Raw genomic sequence first — 15,379 nt, 5'->3', positions numbered from 1 at the left:
CCATTTGGAGTGATAACTTTTCAGGGAGCGCAAAAGTATCGCCGAGCGGAAAAAATCTGCTTCTGCCAGGAACTTCCACTTTAGCGCTCCAAGAGGGTAGAGGAGTGTTAAATCAAGCGTTAATCACTTCCCTTACAGCGCTAAAGGGAGTGAGAGGGGTGGTGTGAGCAGAGTGCTGAGCGATGTTCGGGGCAGGGTGCTGAGCGATGTTCGGGGCAGGGCTGCCGTCTGTACAGGCTCCACCCCTTGCTTAAAGTGAAGAGCCAATGGTGGGGTGAATGAACCTTCAGGCTGTCTGTTGGGCCACAGCTCCTCACTATGTGCATAGCAGCCCCAAGCTCTTTGAGAGAGTGTAGCAATCGCGGGGGCAAGAGAAAGCAGGAGGCTCCAGAATTGGGAGATAAATAAATGTTGCCCTACCCGACCACGACAGCCTTTAAATATCTTTCCCCGCACGGTCGCTCGAGGTGACATCACCTCTTTCAGCTGCCGTTGTTAACGCCTGGCGATGCTGCAGGGGGTGGGAGCGAATATTGCATCCGGGGCGGTAACGGGACGCTGCGCACCGGATGACATCACGATCTCATTATCATCATAGGCAGTCCCTTGGAATCGAGGAAGACTTGCTTCCACTCTTAACATGAGATCTTAGGTGGCTGTACAGTCCAATACGAGAGCCACAGTCTCTGTCACAGGTGGGACAGATAGTTGTTGAGGGAAGGGGTGGCTGGGACAGGTTTGCCGCACGCTCTTTCCGCAGCCTGCGATCTACGATCTACGGGGCGCAAGAGAGCGAGGTGGTAAGTGTTAGCACCAGCGCAAACCCCCAGGGAAGTTGACGGTGGTGGGTGATTTTTCTGCGTCCGGTCGGTAACCCCTTAGCGCCCTGTTACCGCCCCTCGCCAGGGCTAATGGGAGGCACAAACCAGACCAATTTCTCCCCCTGTCTTACTACATCTCTGAGAAGCATCTCAAAGCATACAATGAATTACTTTGATGCAGTGACATTGTGTGGCGAAACTTGTCAGCTATTCTGCACACAGCAAGATACCACAAACAGCAATAAGATGAATAACAGTTCATTTTGTTTTTAATGGTGATGGATGAGGGAGGTCTGTTGTCTAGGTTACTGGACAAGTCTCTACTCTTCAAACAGTGACATGCGATCTTTAACAAACAATGTCTCCCCAAAGGATGGCACCTTTTGCAATGCAGCACGCCCTCAGTACTGCTCTGGAATGTCAACCTAGATCGTGTGTTAAGGTCATAGAGTAGAGCTTAAATCCCCAACTTTCTGGGGCTACTAATACAATGGTGGACACCCAATAATCTGAAGGGTATGAGCCGCTGCTCCCCAGAAAATTGAACACTGAAATGTTAGGCCTACAGATTCCAAGTGGACCCAATGAAGGCACCGAACACAAATGGGACTAGAAGCCTCTCACATCTGTCTCAAAATGTGCCCGAAATAACATTTGGACCTCTCTGCACATTGTCACTCCTGGCATCCCTGCTATTGTGTCCATAGCCCGTTTACCCCTACCTGCTTCTGCCGCTGCCCCTCCCTCCATGCTGGGAAAGTGCCCAGCGCACAGCACATAGCCTGCAGCCTGTCACTGGCTACTGCCACCCAACAATGCAGCCCCAGTGATTCCAACATCGTGACAGACTGCCCAGAGCACCACACAATTAATGCAAATAGCTGGCCTCATTTTAGCCAGCGAGGTTTGTGCACAGGCCATGGCAAGACAAAATAGAATCCATATGGATGGAGGTAAAAGATAATAAAGGATCAATCTCACTAATAGTTGTAGTCTACAGACCATCCAATAGTGGAAGGGAGGCGGAGGAAGAAATATGCATCAAAATTAGGGAAATGAGTAAAACACATAGAAAATAATCATGGGGGATTTCAGCTACCCCGATATTAATTGGACAGAAGAGGTAGGTAAAGGGGATAAGGGAATGGAGTTCCTACAATGTGTACAGGACCCTTTCTAAACTAATACGTAAAAGTCCAACAAGGAAGGATTCGCCATTGGATCTAGTAATGGGGAATGAACCAGAGCAGATAAAGGAAGTGAAAGCAGGGGAACATCTAGGCAATAGTGACCATAATATAAGATGCTTTAAGATGATAATTGACAAAAACCAGGGTAGTAGATTGGAGAAAAGCTCATTTTGAGGGACTGAGAATAAAGCTTGGGGAAATAAAATGGGCAAAGCACGATGTAGAACAGCAATAGGAAACATTTAAAACGGTGTTCAACAGAGTTCAGGAACAATATATTCCACTAAAAGGAAAGAACAAATGAAACACTAATGAGACTCCATGGGTGAATAAAGCCATAAGGGAGCAATTGATGATAAGGGAAGAGGTATGCATTAAGTACATAGACAGCAGGGGAGTGCATGATAAGGGAGAATACGAAAAGATTAGGAGAGAAGTCAAAAAATAATTAGGAAGGCAAAGAGGAACTATGAAATTAATTTGTCAAGGAGCATAAAATAAAATAGCAAAATATTTTACCTCAATAAAAAAGGAAGGTTGGGATGGGAATAGGGCCATTAAAGGATAGACAGGATAATACCACAGGTAACCATAGAGAGATGGCAGAAACATTAAATAATTATTTTGCTTCAGTATTTACCAGGGAGGTAGAACAGGTGGGCATGACATTGGATGATGAGATTAGTAATGAGATAAGTACATTTAAAATAAAATAAAAAGAGGGGATATATTAAATAAACTAATCAAACTCAAAGAGAATAAATCCCCTAGTCCAGGTGTATTATGTCCATGCATTTTAAAAGATTGTAGTGAAGAGATAGCAGAGGCCTTTCTACACATATTTAATAATTCATTAGAAAAGGGTGTAGTGCCAGAGGACTGGTGGATAGCTAACGTAATACCTATATTTAAGAAGGGGGATAGAAAATGTCCAGGGAATTATAGACCAGTCAGCTTAACATCGCTGGTAGGAAAAATAATGGAATCCCTACTAAAGGAGAAAATAGAAGAACATCTAGAAACCAAAAATATAATAATGAATAGTCAGCATGGATTTCAAAAGGGAAAGTCTTGCTTGACCAACCTCATTGAATTTTTTGAAGAGGTAACAGAGAGAGTAGACAAGGGTAATGCAGTAGATGTAATGTATCTAGATTTTCAAACGGCCTTCAATAAGATTCCCTACAATAGACTGATGAACAAGGTCAGAGAATGCAGAGTCAGGGGACAAATAGCAGAATGGATCGCGAGCTGGCTTCAAGACCGAAAGCAGAGAGTAGGGGTAAAAGGCAGCTATTCACAGTGGCAGAAGATAGGTCGTGGTGTTCCACAAGGATCAGTGCTGGGACCACTGTTGTTCACAATTTATATTAATGATTAGGCTTTGGAATCAAAAACACAATTTCTAAATTTGCGGATGACACCAAATTGGGGGGATGGTCACTACTGAGGAGGGACTGCAACAAATTACAGGAGGACATTAATAAACTTGCAGAATGGGCATATAATTGGAAAATGAAGTTCAACACATAAATGTGAGGTATCACATTTTGGTAGGAAGAATAGGGAGGTCACTTATTACTTGGAGGGTGCAAGTCTGGGTGGGGCAGAGGAACAAAGGGATCTCGGAGTACACATACACAAATCACTAAATGTTACGATACAGATTAATAAGGGCGTTAAAAAGCAAATCAAGCACTAGGATTTATTTCTAGAGGTATAGAATTGAAAAGTAGAGAGGTTGTGCTAAACTTGTATCGAACCTTGGTTAGACCACATGTGGAGTACTGCGTACAGTTCTGGTCGCCATATTATAAAAAGGATCGAGAGGCATTGGAGAGGGTGCAGAGAAGATTTACAAGGATGATACCAGAAATGCGAGGGTATACATATCGGGAAAGGATGAACAGGCTGGGTCTCTTTTCTCTTGAAAAAAGGCTGAAGGATGAACTAATAGAGGTCTTTAAAATGATGAAAGGTTTTGATAGAGTGGACACTGAGAGAATGTTACCACTTGTGGGGAAGAGCATAACTAGAGGCCATCAATATAAGATAGTCACCAAGAAATCAAATAGGGAATTCAGAAGAAACTTCTTTACAAAGAGAGTGGTGAGAATGTGGAACTCGCTGCCACAGGGAGTGGTTGAGGCAAATAGTATCGATGCATTTAAGGGGAGGCTGGACAAGCACATGGGGGAGAGGGGAATAGAGGGTTATGCTGATAGATTTAGATGAGGAAAGACGGGAGGAGACTCGAGTGGAGCATAAACGCTGGCATGGACTGGTTGGGCCGAATGGCCTGTTTCTGTGCCGTATATCCTGTGCAATCCTATTCTAAAAGTGCTCAAAGCTAAGCCAAGCTGACAGTTGAATGAAAGAAGGTTTGTCGAACCTATTTTTCTCGAAGGCACTGCTTCTTCCGTGGTGACTTTTAGGTGTGGATTTTCATAACCATGTGTTTTATTTATTAGGATTGTCTTCAGGCAGTGGAGAATCGGATCACCGGCCTCATGACCACCATCGGAGCACTGACGCTGTTGGTGGGAATTGTTACGGTAAAACGGCAATCCAGGGCCACATTGCAACATATCACCTCATTTTTGCTGTTGGTACATTAAGAATATTTTGAAAAGTCCAACTACAAGGGAATTCTGCCGGGGGACTGAAGTTAAAGAGAACTGCAGCTGAGGATAAATGAAATATCTTTAAGGACACATTACTGACTATGCAGGATAAATACATATCAAGGACTATATCTGTACTCGTAGGCTAAATAGCTGTCACTCTAAAGGGATTAACAGGACTGTACAAAGTAAAATACATTGGAAAAATAAACTCTACATAATCTGAGGGGTACAGATGAGGGAAACGACACAAAGAACATGGGACCCTCCACTGGCAAAACTTTCAATTCTGGTGAGGTGTAAAACGAGTGATACTGACTCGGTCATCTGTTATAAACCCCCGCACGATTATTCCTTCCCGTTAAAGTGTTGAGGTTATCCTTAAAGCCCACATCCCAAAATACTGCTCTGCATATTATGGAGACAGGTAGCTATCGCTCGCATGGTCTGGTTAGCAGTCAGTCCCTCCACCTGTGATACACTGAATGGTTTGGAGGCCTGCTTGTTAAGGGGCAACATATGCAGATGTTCCTGGAGATACCAAGCGCTGCGTGGAAGACTACCTCTCTCGATTGTGCGGCAAAGGATGGCATTGGATTCAGCGACCATGCCAGCCAAGTGTCACACATCTGCGGAGCAGCTGCGCAGTGCATCCATTATTTCACTGCAGAGCCCTCGAGACCATCGTCCGCTCACGTTACAACCGAAAAATGTAAGTTTGTGCTCAGCCATTTATTTTTATTCATGTCCAGGGATGTGGGCGTTGCTGGCAAGGCCAGCATTTATGGCCCATCACTAATTGCCCTGGAGAAGATGGTGGTGAGCCGCCTTGAATGCAATAGAGTGTCTTGCTCAGCCATTGCAGGGGGCAGTTACAAGTCGACCACATTGCAATATCAAGCTCCATGTCCATGCTTTCATCCTCTGCCTTCCTTGTGCTCACTGACTCGCCCAGTGACAGCTCCACATCTGCACTATCTTGGTAAGTCCCAATGGCTCCACCTGGGCTATTGAGTGAAAGTGAAAGGGTTACTGAACCATGTCAAATGTAGACGGATCTGGTATCGGACAGCTGCTTCCTGTAGCTCTTATCTTAGTTTTCTTTCTCTGGGACCTTTAAAGAAACACAACAGAATTCTGCTGTTACTTAAATAGTGCCCTCATCTTATTTTAAGGTTTCAGTCACATATTTTGTTGCTGGTCTGATCTGTTTGAGCCATTTGAATGGTGAATCAGGCTGAGGGGCTACTGCTACTATGGCTATGTTTCCATAATCGGAGCTTATCAGAGAAACACTTGGTCATCACCAAGTGACTGTGCGCATAAGGGGCCCTGAGCCTCTGAGCATTGAACTTCATATTGTGGACATATATATTTACAGGGCTTCTTTTCACCGCCATGTGTACCCTATGTTCTTAAAGTTATCCTGGTGCTGCACTGAGTGGATAACTGGCGGCCTGGGATGGCAGTGGTGATCGCCTGCATTCTGGTATCCTGAGCCTCTTGGGACCAAGGTGGTCCTCATCACAGGGCTTCTGAATCCCAGGAAGATTCTTCAGCAGGCTGTGTCTGCACTGCAGGTATGTGGGAAGAGTGGTCTTATATCCTGACACCGCCATGAGCAGACGGAAAAGTTACGTCATTAGGAGGAAATAGTGTTGTGAAAGCAGACTTTAGCCACATCATCTTGAACTGTGTCCTGGGTCGGAGTGCCCACTGATCAGCAGGAAATCATCATCATCATAGGCAGTCCCTCGTAATCGAGGAAGATTTGCTTCCACTCTTAGCATGAGTTCGTAGGTGGCTGCACAGTCCAATACGGGAATTACAGATAGTCGTTGAGGGAAAGGGTGGGTGGGGAGCCTGGTTTGCCGCACGCTTCTTCCGCTGCCTGCGCTTGGTTTCTGTATGCTCTCGGCGATGGGACTCGAGGTGCTCAGCACCCTCCCGGATGCACTTCCTCCACTTAGGGCGGTCTTTGGCCAGGGACTCCCAGTTTATCAGGGAGGCTTTGAGGGTGTCCTTGTAACGTTTCCGCTGCCCACCTTTGGCTCGTTTGCCGTGGCCGATTCCGAGTAGAGCGCTTGCTTTGGGAGTCTCGTGTCTGGTATGCGAACTATGTGGCTTGCCCAGTGGAGCTGATCAAGTGTGGTCAGTGCTTCAACGCTGGGGATGTTGGCCTGGACGAGGACGCTGATGTTGGTGCGTCTGTCCTCCCAGGGGATTTGTAGGATCTTGCGGAGACATCGTTGGTGGTATTTCTCCAGCGACTTGAGGTGTCTACTGTACATGGTCCACGTGTCTGAGCCATACAGGAGGGTTGGTATTACTACAGCCCAGTAGACCATGAGCTTGGTGACAGTTTTGAAGGCCTGGTCTTCAAACACTCTTTTCCTCAGGCGGCCAAAGGCTGCGCTGGTGCACTGGAGGCAGTGTTGGATCTCGTCGTTGATGCCTGCTTTTGTTGATAGGAGGCTCCCGAGATAAGAGAAGTGGTCCACGTTGTCCAGGGCCGCGCCATGGATCTTGATGACTGGGGGGCAGTGCTGTGCGGCGAGGACAGATTGGTGGAGGACCTTTGTCTTACTGATGTTTAGCATCAAAGTCCATGCTTTCGTACGCCTCAGTAAATACGTCAACTATGTCCTGGAGTTCAGCCTCTTTGCTCGATGACAGAGATTGGGGTGGTCTTGGACCTGGCCTGGAGACGGTGAAGGTTGAACAGGTTCCCACCGTTTCTGTAGTTTAGTTCCACTCAAGCGGGAGCTTGTTGACTGTGAGGTGGAGCATGGCAGCGAGGAAGATTGAGAAGATGTTTGGGGCGATGACGCAGCCCTGTTTGACCTTGGTCCGGACATGGATTGGGTCTGTGATGGATCCGTTGGTAAGGATCACGGCCTGCATGTTGTCGTGGAGGATGGTGACGAGCTCTGATGACATCAGTTCGGTGTTTGTTGAGGTGTCACATGGCAAGCATGTTGATAAACTGAAGGCACACAGTATCAGCACAAACAGGACGTTGGCTAAAGGATAGAAAACAGACAGTAGAGTAAACTTCGATGACCCCCTAGGTGCCAGTGTTTGTGTCATTGCTTTTCTCATATTATATATATATTTTATTCATTTTACTTGGGAATAGGAGCCACAATATCGAAATTTGCGGATGACACAAAAATAGAGAGGTGGTTAACTGTGAGAACTGTAAGTGACATTGGGAGGACAGAGACAGGCAGATATGTGTCAGATGAAATTTAATGTGGGGAAACGTGAAGTGATACAATTTGGGAAGAGAATAAGAGGAAAAACACACTAAATGGTAAAACTTTAAAATGAAGTAAAGAGATTAGCGGTTCACTTATATAAATGACAGGACAAAGTATGGGGTTTTATAAAACACGGTAAATTGCTCACTATGGTGAATGATTCCTACACCGAGGACTGACGTTAACAAGTTAGGAATAAGAAAAAAAGTAGGATGGAACATTTTTTAAAGTTAATCTTTAATTTTTGATATTAACTGCTAGTTTCTGTTGTCCCTCCAGGTCTATGGAATGATCCTGATCGCCTTCTTCTGCTTCGCTGGTTGCTTAACCGAGGTCTGGTACAAAAAAGGAAAGTACTCGGTGGCAAGCAGTAGCGAGCACCAATCTTGAATCAGAGACTAGGAGCTGGTCGGAGAGGAAGAGACGGCCTGTCAACTTAAACTTTCCTGACATTGTGAAAGATGTCGCCCTCTCCAAGCTCTGATGCTCTTTACTCTGCAGTGTTACGTTCTCAGACTGAGGGAATGAGAATGAGCGCGTGTCTACTTCACACTGACCCGTTGCCAGCAAGCCACGTGGGTCTCACCCTCCCCACTGCCCTGTGCCTACAGATTCTGCTTTTAAAGAGTGCTATGCTTTGCTTCTTAGGGCTAGAAATTCCATATTTACCGGCACCTCCCATATCTCAGCGGTATTCCAGCTAATCGCGTTTTTAGTACCGCCAGAACACCGCTAAGAACCAAAACCGCTAGTTTCGGTAAAATTTGGCCGGCGGTGGCAGTAGGATTAAGTATCGGGCGATAGCGGGTTTCTTTGCTCGTGTAAGGCTGGTGTCCATGAAAACGGCCCTTCTGCGCATGCGCGAATTTTCTAAAAGTATTTTATTCAACTGAACCATTCTTGTGCAGTGTCTCACTCACTTTTACAAAATGAAGGGTTGCATACAATGGCCAGGCAAGGATGAAACGTAACTCTCACCGTTCAAGCAAAGCATTCATTTATGAGCTGCTGACATAGCAGTTTGTCAGTCGCGAAAGCTCCACGAGGCTTCCCCTGTGGTGTTGGGAGGGGAGGGGGGGTGGCATGGATTCATCGCCAGGCTCCTCGGCCTCCTCTTCCTCCTCCCCTCTCTCCTGAGGTGGTCCTGCAATCCCCTGTGGCAATTCCTATCCCCTCATGACGGCTAAGTTGGCAACATGCAATACATCACAATGAACTCAGTGACCTCTCAGGGTGGTATTGCAGCTGCCTCCAGAGTGGTCCAGGCATCGGAAGCGCTGCTTCAGCACTCCAATTGTCTTTTCAACGATATTGCATGTGGCTATATGGCTTTGATTGTAGCGATGTTCGGCATCTGTCTGGGGCTTACGGAGGGGGTTCAAGAGCCAGGTGGCGAGGCCATATCCTTTGTCCCCCAGCATTCAGCAGTGACCTTGTGGCTGACTCTTGAACAGGTCAGAGACAGTGCCCTCATGCAAGATGTCCGCACCATGGATGCTCCCTGGACAATTGGCATTTATTGCCATGATGCGTTGCTTGTGGTTGACATCGAGCTGAACGTTCAGGGAGTGGAATCCCTTTCGGTTTCTACACCTCTTGCTCCTCTAAAGGTGCTCACATGGTGATGTGCGTACAGTCTGTGGCACCCTGCACATTGGGGAAGTTTGCAATTCTTGAAAAACCCAAAGCCCTCTCACTCTTTGCCTCCCTGGTCATTGGGAAGTTTATAAAGTCCATCCTGCGTGCGTAAAGGGCTTCAGTCACTTGGCGAATGCAGCAATGAGTGGCGTGCTGAGAGATGCAACAAATGTCACCAGCTGAGGCCTGAAAGGAGCCGGATGCACAGAAGGAAAGTGCCGCAGTCACCTTCACCTCGACGGGCCAGATGGTGCTGTTAGGCTGCCTTAATGAGCTGGCATATCTCATTGATGACCTCTTTTTGGAAGCGCAGCCTCCTAACACACTGTATCGGACAGGTGCAAAGATGACCGTTTCTCCCTGTAAATGCGTTGGTTGTAAGGCCTCCTCCTCCTCAGCAGTCTGCGACCTCTTTGATTGGGCACATAATGCTCTTCAATAAACCTTCTTCCAGCTCTATTCCGCAGCATGTAAGTACCCAACAATATTGGCACAGAAATTACAGGCCCCGTTCCTTTTAATGTCCTACAATGTCCTCAAAATTCCTCAAATGTCCTCAAACAACCACAAATGTATTTTAAATTGACCGCAGTGTGATCAGATAATCTCCAATATATTCAAACATCCTTAAAAGCTACTCACAAATAACTTTTATGTTCTCACCAACTTCAAACAACCTTTCCTCAAGTCCCTGCCGCTGGGTTAAGGTCAGGTATGACATGGGTTTTCTGGACGGTATTTTAGTCCAGCGGTAAAAATGGGCAATTTGTTGAATTTACCACCAGCGGTATTTTTGGCCGGTATTTGGGCGTTGCACGAAATATGACATCGAAATTCCTATTAAAAAAATGGGCGGGCGGTATCGCTTATCACCGGCAGTAATTGACTGTCGAATTTACCGACACCGATTTATGGCCGGTAAATGGACGGTAATTATGGGCTGTCATTTGAGCGATAAACTGTTTCTCGGTGGTAATTGAGTGGTAAAATGGGCAGTATGTTGCTGAACTTCTAGCCCATAGTGTTGTAGCACCAAACTGTGATATTGTGATTCTGCCACTGACTGTCAGTTTCTTAAAAAATACATTGTTTCAAAATGAAAAAAGGTTTTAACAATTAAAAGAGAGAGGTTCAGCGGCTCTGGGGTTGGCCATTGAGATGGAACATAGGAACTTAAGAACGGGAGTAGGCCAATCAGCCCCCCCCCGCCCCGTGCGTATTCTGCCATTCAATGAGATCATGGCTGATCTGTATATTAACTCCAGCTACCTGCCTTGGCTCTATATCTTTTTACATCCTTATCTATCAAAGATCTATCGATCTCAGAATGAATTTTTAATTGAGGTAGCATCAACTGTTTTTTGTGAGAGAGAGTGCCACACTTGTACCCCCTTTGCGTGAAGAGATTTTTCCTAACTTCTCTCCTGAATAGGCCTGGCTCTGATACTGGGATTATGTTCCCTTGTCCTAGACTCCCTGTGGAGAAAGTGGAAGGCTGATAATGGGCTGCCGCCTGTCCCCGACTGATACCATTCCTGGGAAACCTGTGTGACCACAACAGGCACCACAGGTTCACAGACATTGTTTTCACTCAGGCTGATTTGGAGTGAGGAAAGATTGATTCGCTTAGGAGAGGGAGGGAAGGAAAGGGAGCAGCGACGAGGCTGGGGAGGTGGAGGTGAGCAGTTGGGTTAGGAGATGGAGGGAATGAAATGCCAAGCTGGGTTGATGGGAAGGTATTAGGGGTGGGAGGGAGGAAGAAGCTATTAGCTCAGTTACATGTGATGTGGTGTAACTTATAGGTGAGAATTATAAATTAAGTTGGAACATCAAACAAGCTGTTCCAGTGTTGCTGCTGAGTTAATGGACAAGAATTAGTAGTAGTGTCAACATCTTTAAAGAGAATCACCCTGGTTCAGTAACCAGTGCATGAGGAGCTCCAGTCTGGAATGTTACGTTTTCTTCACCGTTGGGATAACACTGCGTCTTCTTCTTGTGATACATGCTAGGTTTAATAATGTTGGTGCTTGAACACATCACTTTCATCACCACTTTTGCTATTAACCCATCACTCTCTCATATTATCCTGCTGCATTCTCAATGTCACCCCATTATTGTGCTACTCTAGTCTTATTCTCATACCGTTTCATCTCACTTAGCTTTGCATGTCGTGAATATCTCACCAAGCAGTAATGCTCCTCTCTGCCTCTAACTCGTTTCAGCGCATCCCTTCCCCCACAATACATCTACAAATTAACAGTACTCCTGACCTCAGTGTTAAATCTTTCCCATATCGAAATTAAAATGTTTCACTGTTTGGTACCCACTGTGACTCACACACACAGGCAGCGAGATGACATGATTGACAGATGAATAGGCCCAATGTTTAACAAACAATACAACTTCTGTACGATGCTGCTGCCACTGATGAAAGGATGAATTATGTGATGTTTTCAGCTCCTTCAGATGGACTTTCCTGCAGTGAGAGTCCGTTTGTTAACTTAAATACTTGGTACTAACCCCTTCCCACTTGCTGGCGATGGCTCAGTGAGTCAATGATCCATCTGGTTTGGTACTGAGGCTCATGGGCCCAGGATTAATCCCTGCCCTGTGCCATCAGCTGATTACAGCCGGGTGCAGTGTTACCATTGACCTCAGCTCCCCTCGGTTAGGGAGGGAAAAATCTGGTAGGCTTCCCACCCCATCGCTATCCAGTGACTCCTGCTGGAATATGTGCTTATACAAACCTCAGGTGCTTACTGCCTGTAGAAATTCCTATCACTGCTAAAGGAGAGATCTCCAACTTTATAAACAGCCCAGCCCAACTGTAGAATAGGTGCAGAAAAGTCAGCTGGCACTCTGTATTTATACATACTTGCTGCTTTAAGACACATCGCAAGGCATTTCTGCTTTTAGAATCACAGATGTGCTCAGTAAGAAAGAGTTAACTTACATAGAAACATGGAAACATAGAAAATAGGTGCAGGAGTAGGCCATTCAGCCCTTCGAGCCTGCATCTCCATTCAATAAGATCATGGCTGATCATTCCCTCAGTACCCCTTTCCCGCTTTCTCTCCATACCCCTGGATCCCCTTAGCCGTAAGGGCCATATCAAACTCCCTCTTGAATATATCCAATGAACTGGCATCAACAACTCTCTGGAGCAGGGAATTCCATAGGTTAACAACTCTCTGAGTGAAGAAGTTTCTCCTCATCTCAGTCCTAAATGACCTACCTCTTATCCTAAGACTATGTCCCCTGGTTCTGGACGTCCCCAACATTGGGAACATTCTTCCTGCATCTAATCTGTCCAGTCCCATCAGAATCTTACACGTTTCTATGAGATCCTCTCTCATCCTTCTGAACTCCAGTGAATAAAGGCCCAGTTGATCCAGTCTCTCCTCATATGTCAGTCCAGCCATTCCTGGAATCAGTTTGATGAACCTTCGCTGCACTCCCTCAATAGCAAGAACGTCCTTCATCAGATTAGGAGACCAAAACTGTACACAATATTCCAGGTGAGGCCTCACTAAGGCCCTGTGCTATATAAACTTGCATTTATATAGCACCTTTCACATCCTCAGGACATCCTAAAGCACTTCATGGCCACTGAAGTACTTTAGAAGTGTAGTCACTGCAAACACAGCAGCCCCACAAACTGCAGTGAGATTTTTGCTAGTGTTGGTTGAGTGATAAATGTTGACCAGGACACCTCTCCCACTCTTCTTCATATGTTGTCTGCCATGGGATCTTTTATGTTCACCTTGGAGGGCAGATGATGCCTCGGTTTAACATTTAATCCAAAGCACACCTCCCACCAGGCAATACTCTCTCCTCCCGGACCTGCACTGAAGTGTCAGGCTTGATTATGTGATCCCCTCTGAAGTGGTGCTTGAGCCCACAACCTGCTGCTCCCAGTGAGCCGAGGCTGAGACAATAAGTGTAGAAGACCTGGGGGCCATTTCTTTAGCAAATTGCATGTTCTGTAAATTAGAGGAATAAAATGATGAGATTGAAATGTCTCGGTGGTTTTATTGAATTCAGCAGCACAACACGAAAAATAAACATTCCCAATCTCACTGAAACAGAATGACATCGGCCGCCTGACAAAATGCAACACTGCAATACGCAGGTAACCTGGCAAAATACCACACCAGCAATACGCAGGCAGATACTGCAATATGCAGGCAGCCTGGCAAAATACAACACCAACAATAAGCAGGCAGATACTGCAATATACAGGCAGATACTGCAATACGCAGGCAGACACTGCAATACGCAGGTAGACACTGCAATACGCAGGCAGATGCAGGCAGCCTGGCAAAATACAACACCAGCAATACACAGCTAGACACTGCAATATGCAGGCAGATACTGCAATATGCAGGCAGACAGCAGTATACAGGCGGATTGCGATAAGAGCAGGGAATAGGCCATTTGGCCCCTCGAGCCTGCTCTGCCACTCAATAAGATCATGGTTGATCTGATCTTGGGTTCAACACTTCCCTTCCCACTCCCCATTAACCTGGATTCCCCTATAGTTCAAAAATCTGTCTATCTCCACCTTAAATATATTCAATAACCCAGTCATCACAGCTCTCTGGGGTAGACAGCTTGAATACGGCACTGCACAGAAAGGGAGACCAGAAATAGCATTATACATACAGGCAGAAAGCTCAAATGCAACATTATATAGGCAAGAATCCAGATACAAATCTCTAGAGGCAACAATCTAAATGCAGAACGATGTAGGAAAGATTTGGAAAACCGTTATAAATAGGCCCGAGGCCTCCCAAGGAGACACCTGTGACCCAGCAGAAAGCCCAGGTATAAAATGATACAGCTGGACTGCAACAGACAGTGTTTTACAGCAAGGGAGCTTTAATACAACACCAGCCAATTAGAACGTTCAGGGACAACATTACACAAGTGGAGAGCCTAAATATGACACAGCCAGGCAGAGAGCCCTGATACAGTGCCAAACAGGTAGCAACCCCTTCCCCTTCAAATAAAGGTGGCACAGTTGATTGACGGCACTGTGGGAGCTCCCAGGGAGGCTGGCAGTGACCTGCGTTATTCTGCATGGGCAGTCACATAGCAGCCGAACATTGCTGGAATAAAAGCCTCTGAGGTTCACATAGGACACAGCATCGTACACAAAGACAGAATGGCAACTCCGGTGCAATTAATGAGCTGTTGGGAAGCCATCAGATATGTAAAATTGTGATACCCTCTCACGCTGCCTCTGCTGCTGGTCAGGGGAGAAAGTAATGCAGTTTCTAGCCCCGTTGAATAATTCATTTGTGACATTGATGCATAGGGGGCAACAAACTGGCTGATAATGCTGGTGTCACCAGCGCTAACCTGGAAGCAGGCTGGGGCCCAGGTGTCTCCTTGGGAGGCCTCGGGCCTATTTATAACGGCCGGGCCCTGTTTGCATCCTGTCGGCCAGCTGCCCACCCGAAATAGGTGGAAAGCGGCAACTAGCCAGCTTCAGGCAGGTCACATTGTGGGGCCTTGTGGGCTAGGAGCATGTCACATGTGCAATGTAAGGGCTTTGGAAAAAAGGGACTGTTCCAGCTAAGTACCGAAACAACGTTTCTATAGTACTACTAAACCGCTTGCACCCTATGGTAATTTGGCATTGTGTGAAACCTAGGCATAACGTGTAGGTACTCCATACTCCTGATATCACTGCAGTCTAACCCACAAGTACTGGTGCTCATTGTAAGTAGAGAGATTAATGCAAAATAAACAGAAAATATACTCCTATAAAACAGGAACCAGACACACTGCAGCATCTCAATAGAAAGCTGGCCAATTGGCAAGAGGCAGGAACTCCT

At 46.2% G+C, this 15,379-nt stretch overlaps 1 protein-coding gene across 1 annotated transcript in view; it reads left to right on the top strand.

The window, feature by feature from the left end:
- LOC139280190 (tetraspanin-32-like) overlaps positions 1-13,542 on the top strand; it is a 141,516-nt gene extending 127,974 nt beyond the window's left edge. The window contains exons 7-8 of the mRNA XM_070899771.1: positions 4,483-4,566; positions 8,178-13,542. Coding sequence (XP_070755872.1) covers positions 4,483-4,566; positions 8,178-8,288 — 195 coding nt within the window. The 3' untranslated portion in view covers positions 8,289-13,542. The remainder of the gene's footprint in view (positions 1-4,482; positions 4,567-8,177) is intronic.
- The last annotated feature ends 1,837 nt before the right edge of the window (positions 13,543-15,379 follow it).

The sequence above is a fragment of the Pristiophorus japonicus genome, chromosome 14 (assembly GCF_044704955.1).
Source record: "Pristiophorus japonicus isolate sPriJap1 chromosome 14, sPriJap1.hap1, whole genome shotgun sequence".
In the NCBI taxonomy this organism is placed as follows: domain Eukaryota; kingdom Metazoa; phylum Chordata; class Chondrichthyes; family Pristiophoridae; genus Pristiophorus; species Pristiophorus japonicus.
This window is presented reverse-complemented; position numbering and strand designations above follow the sequence as displayed.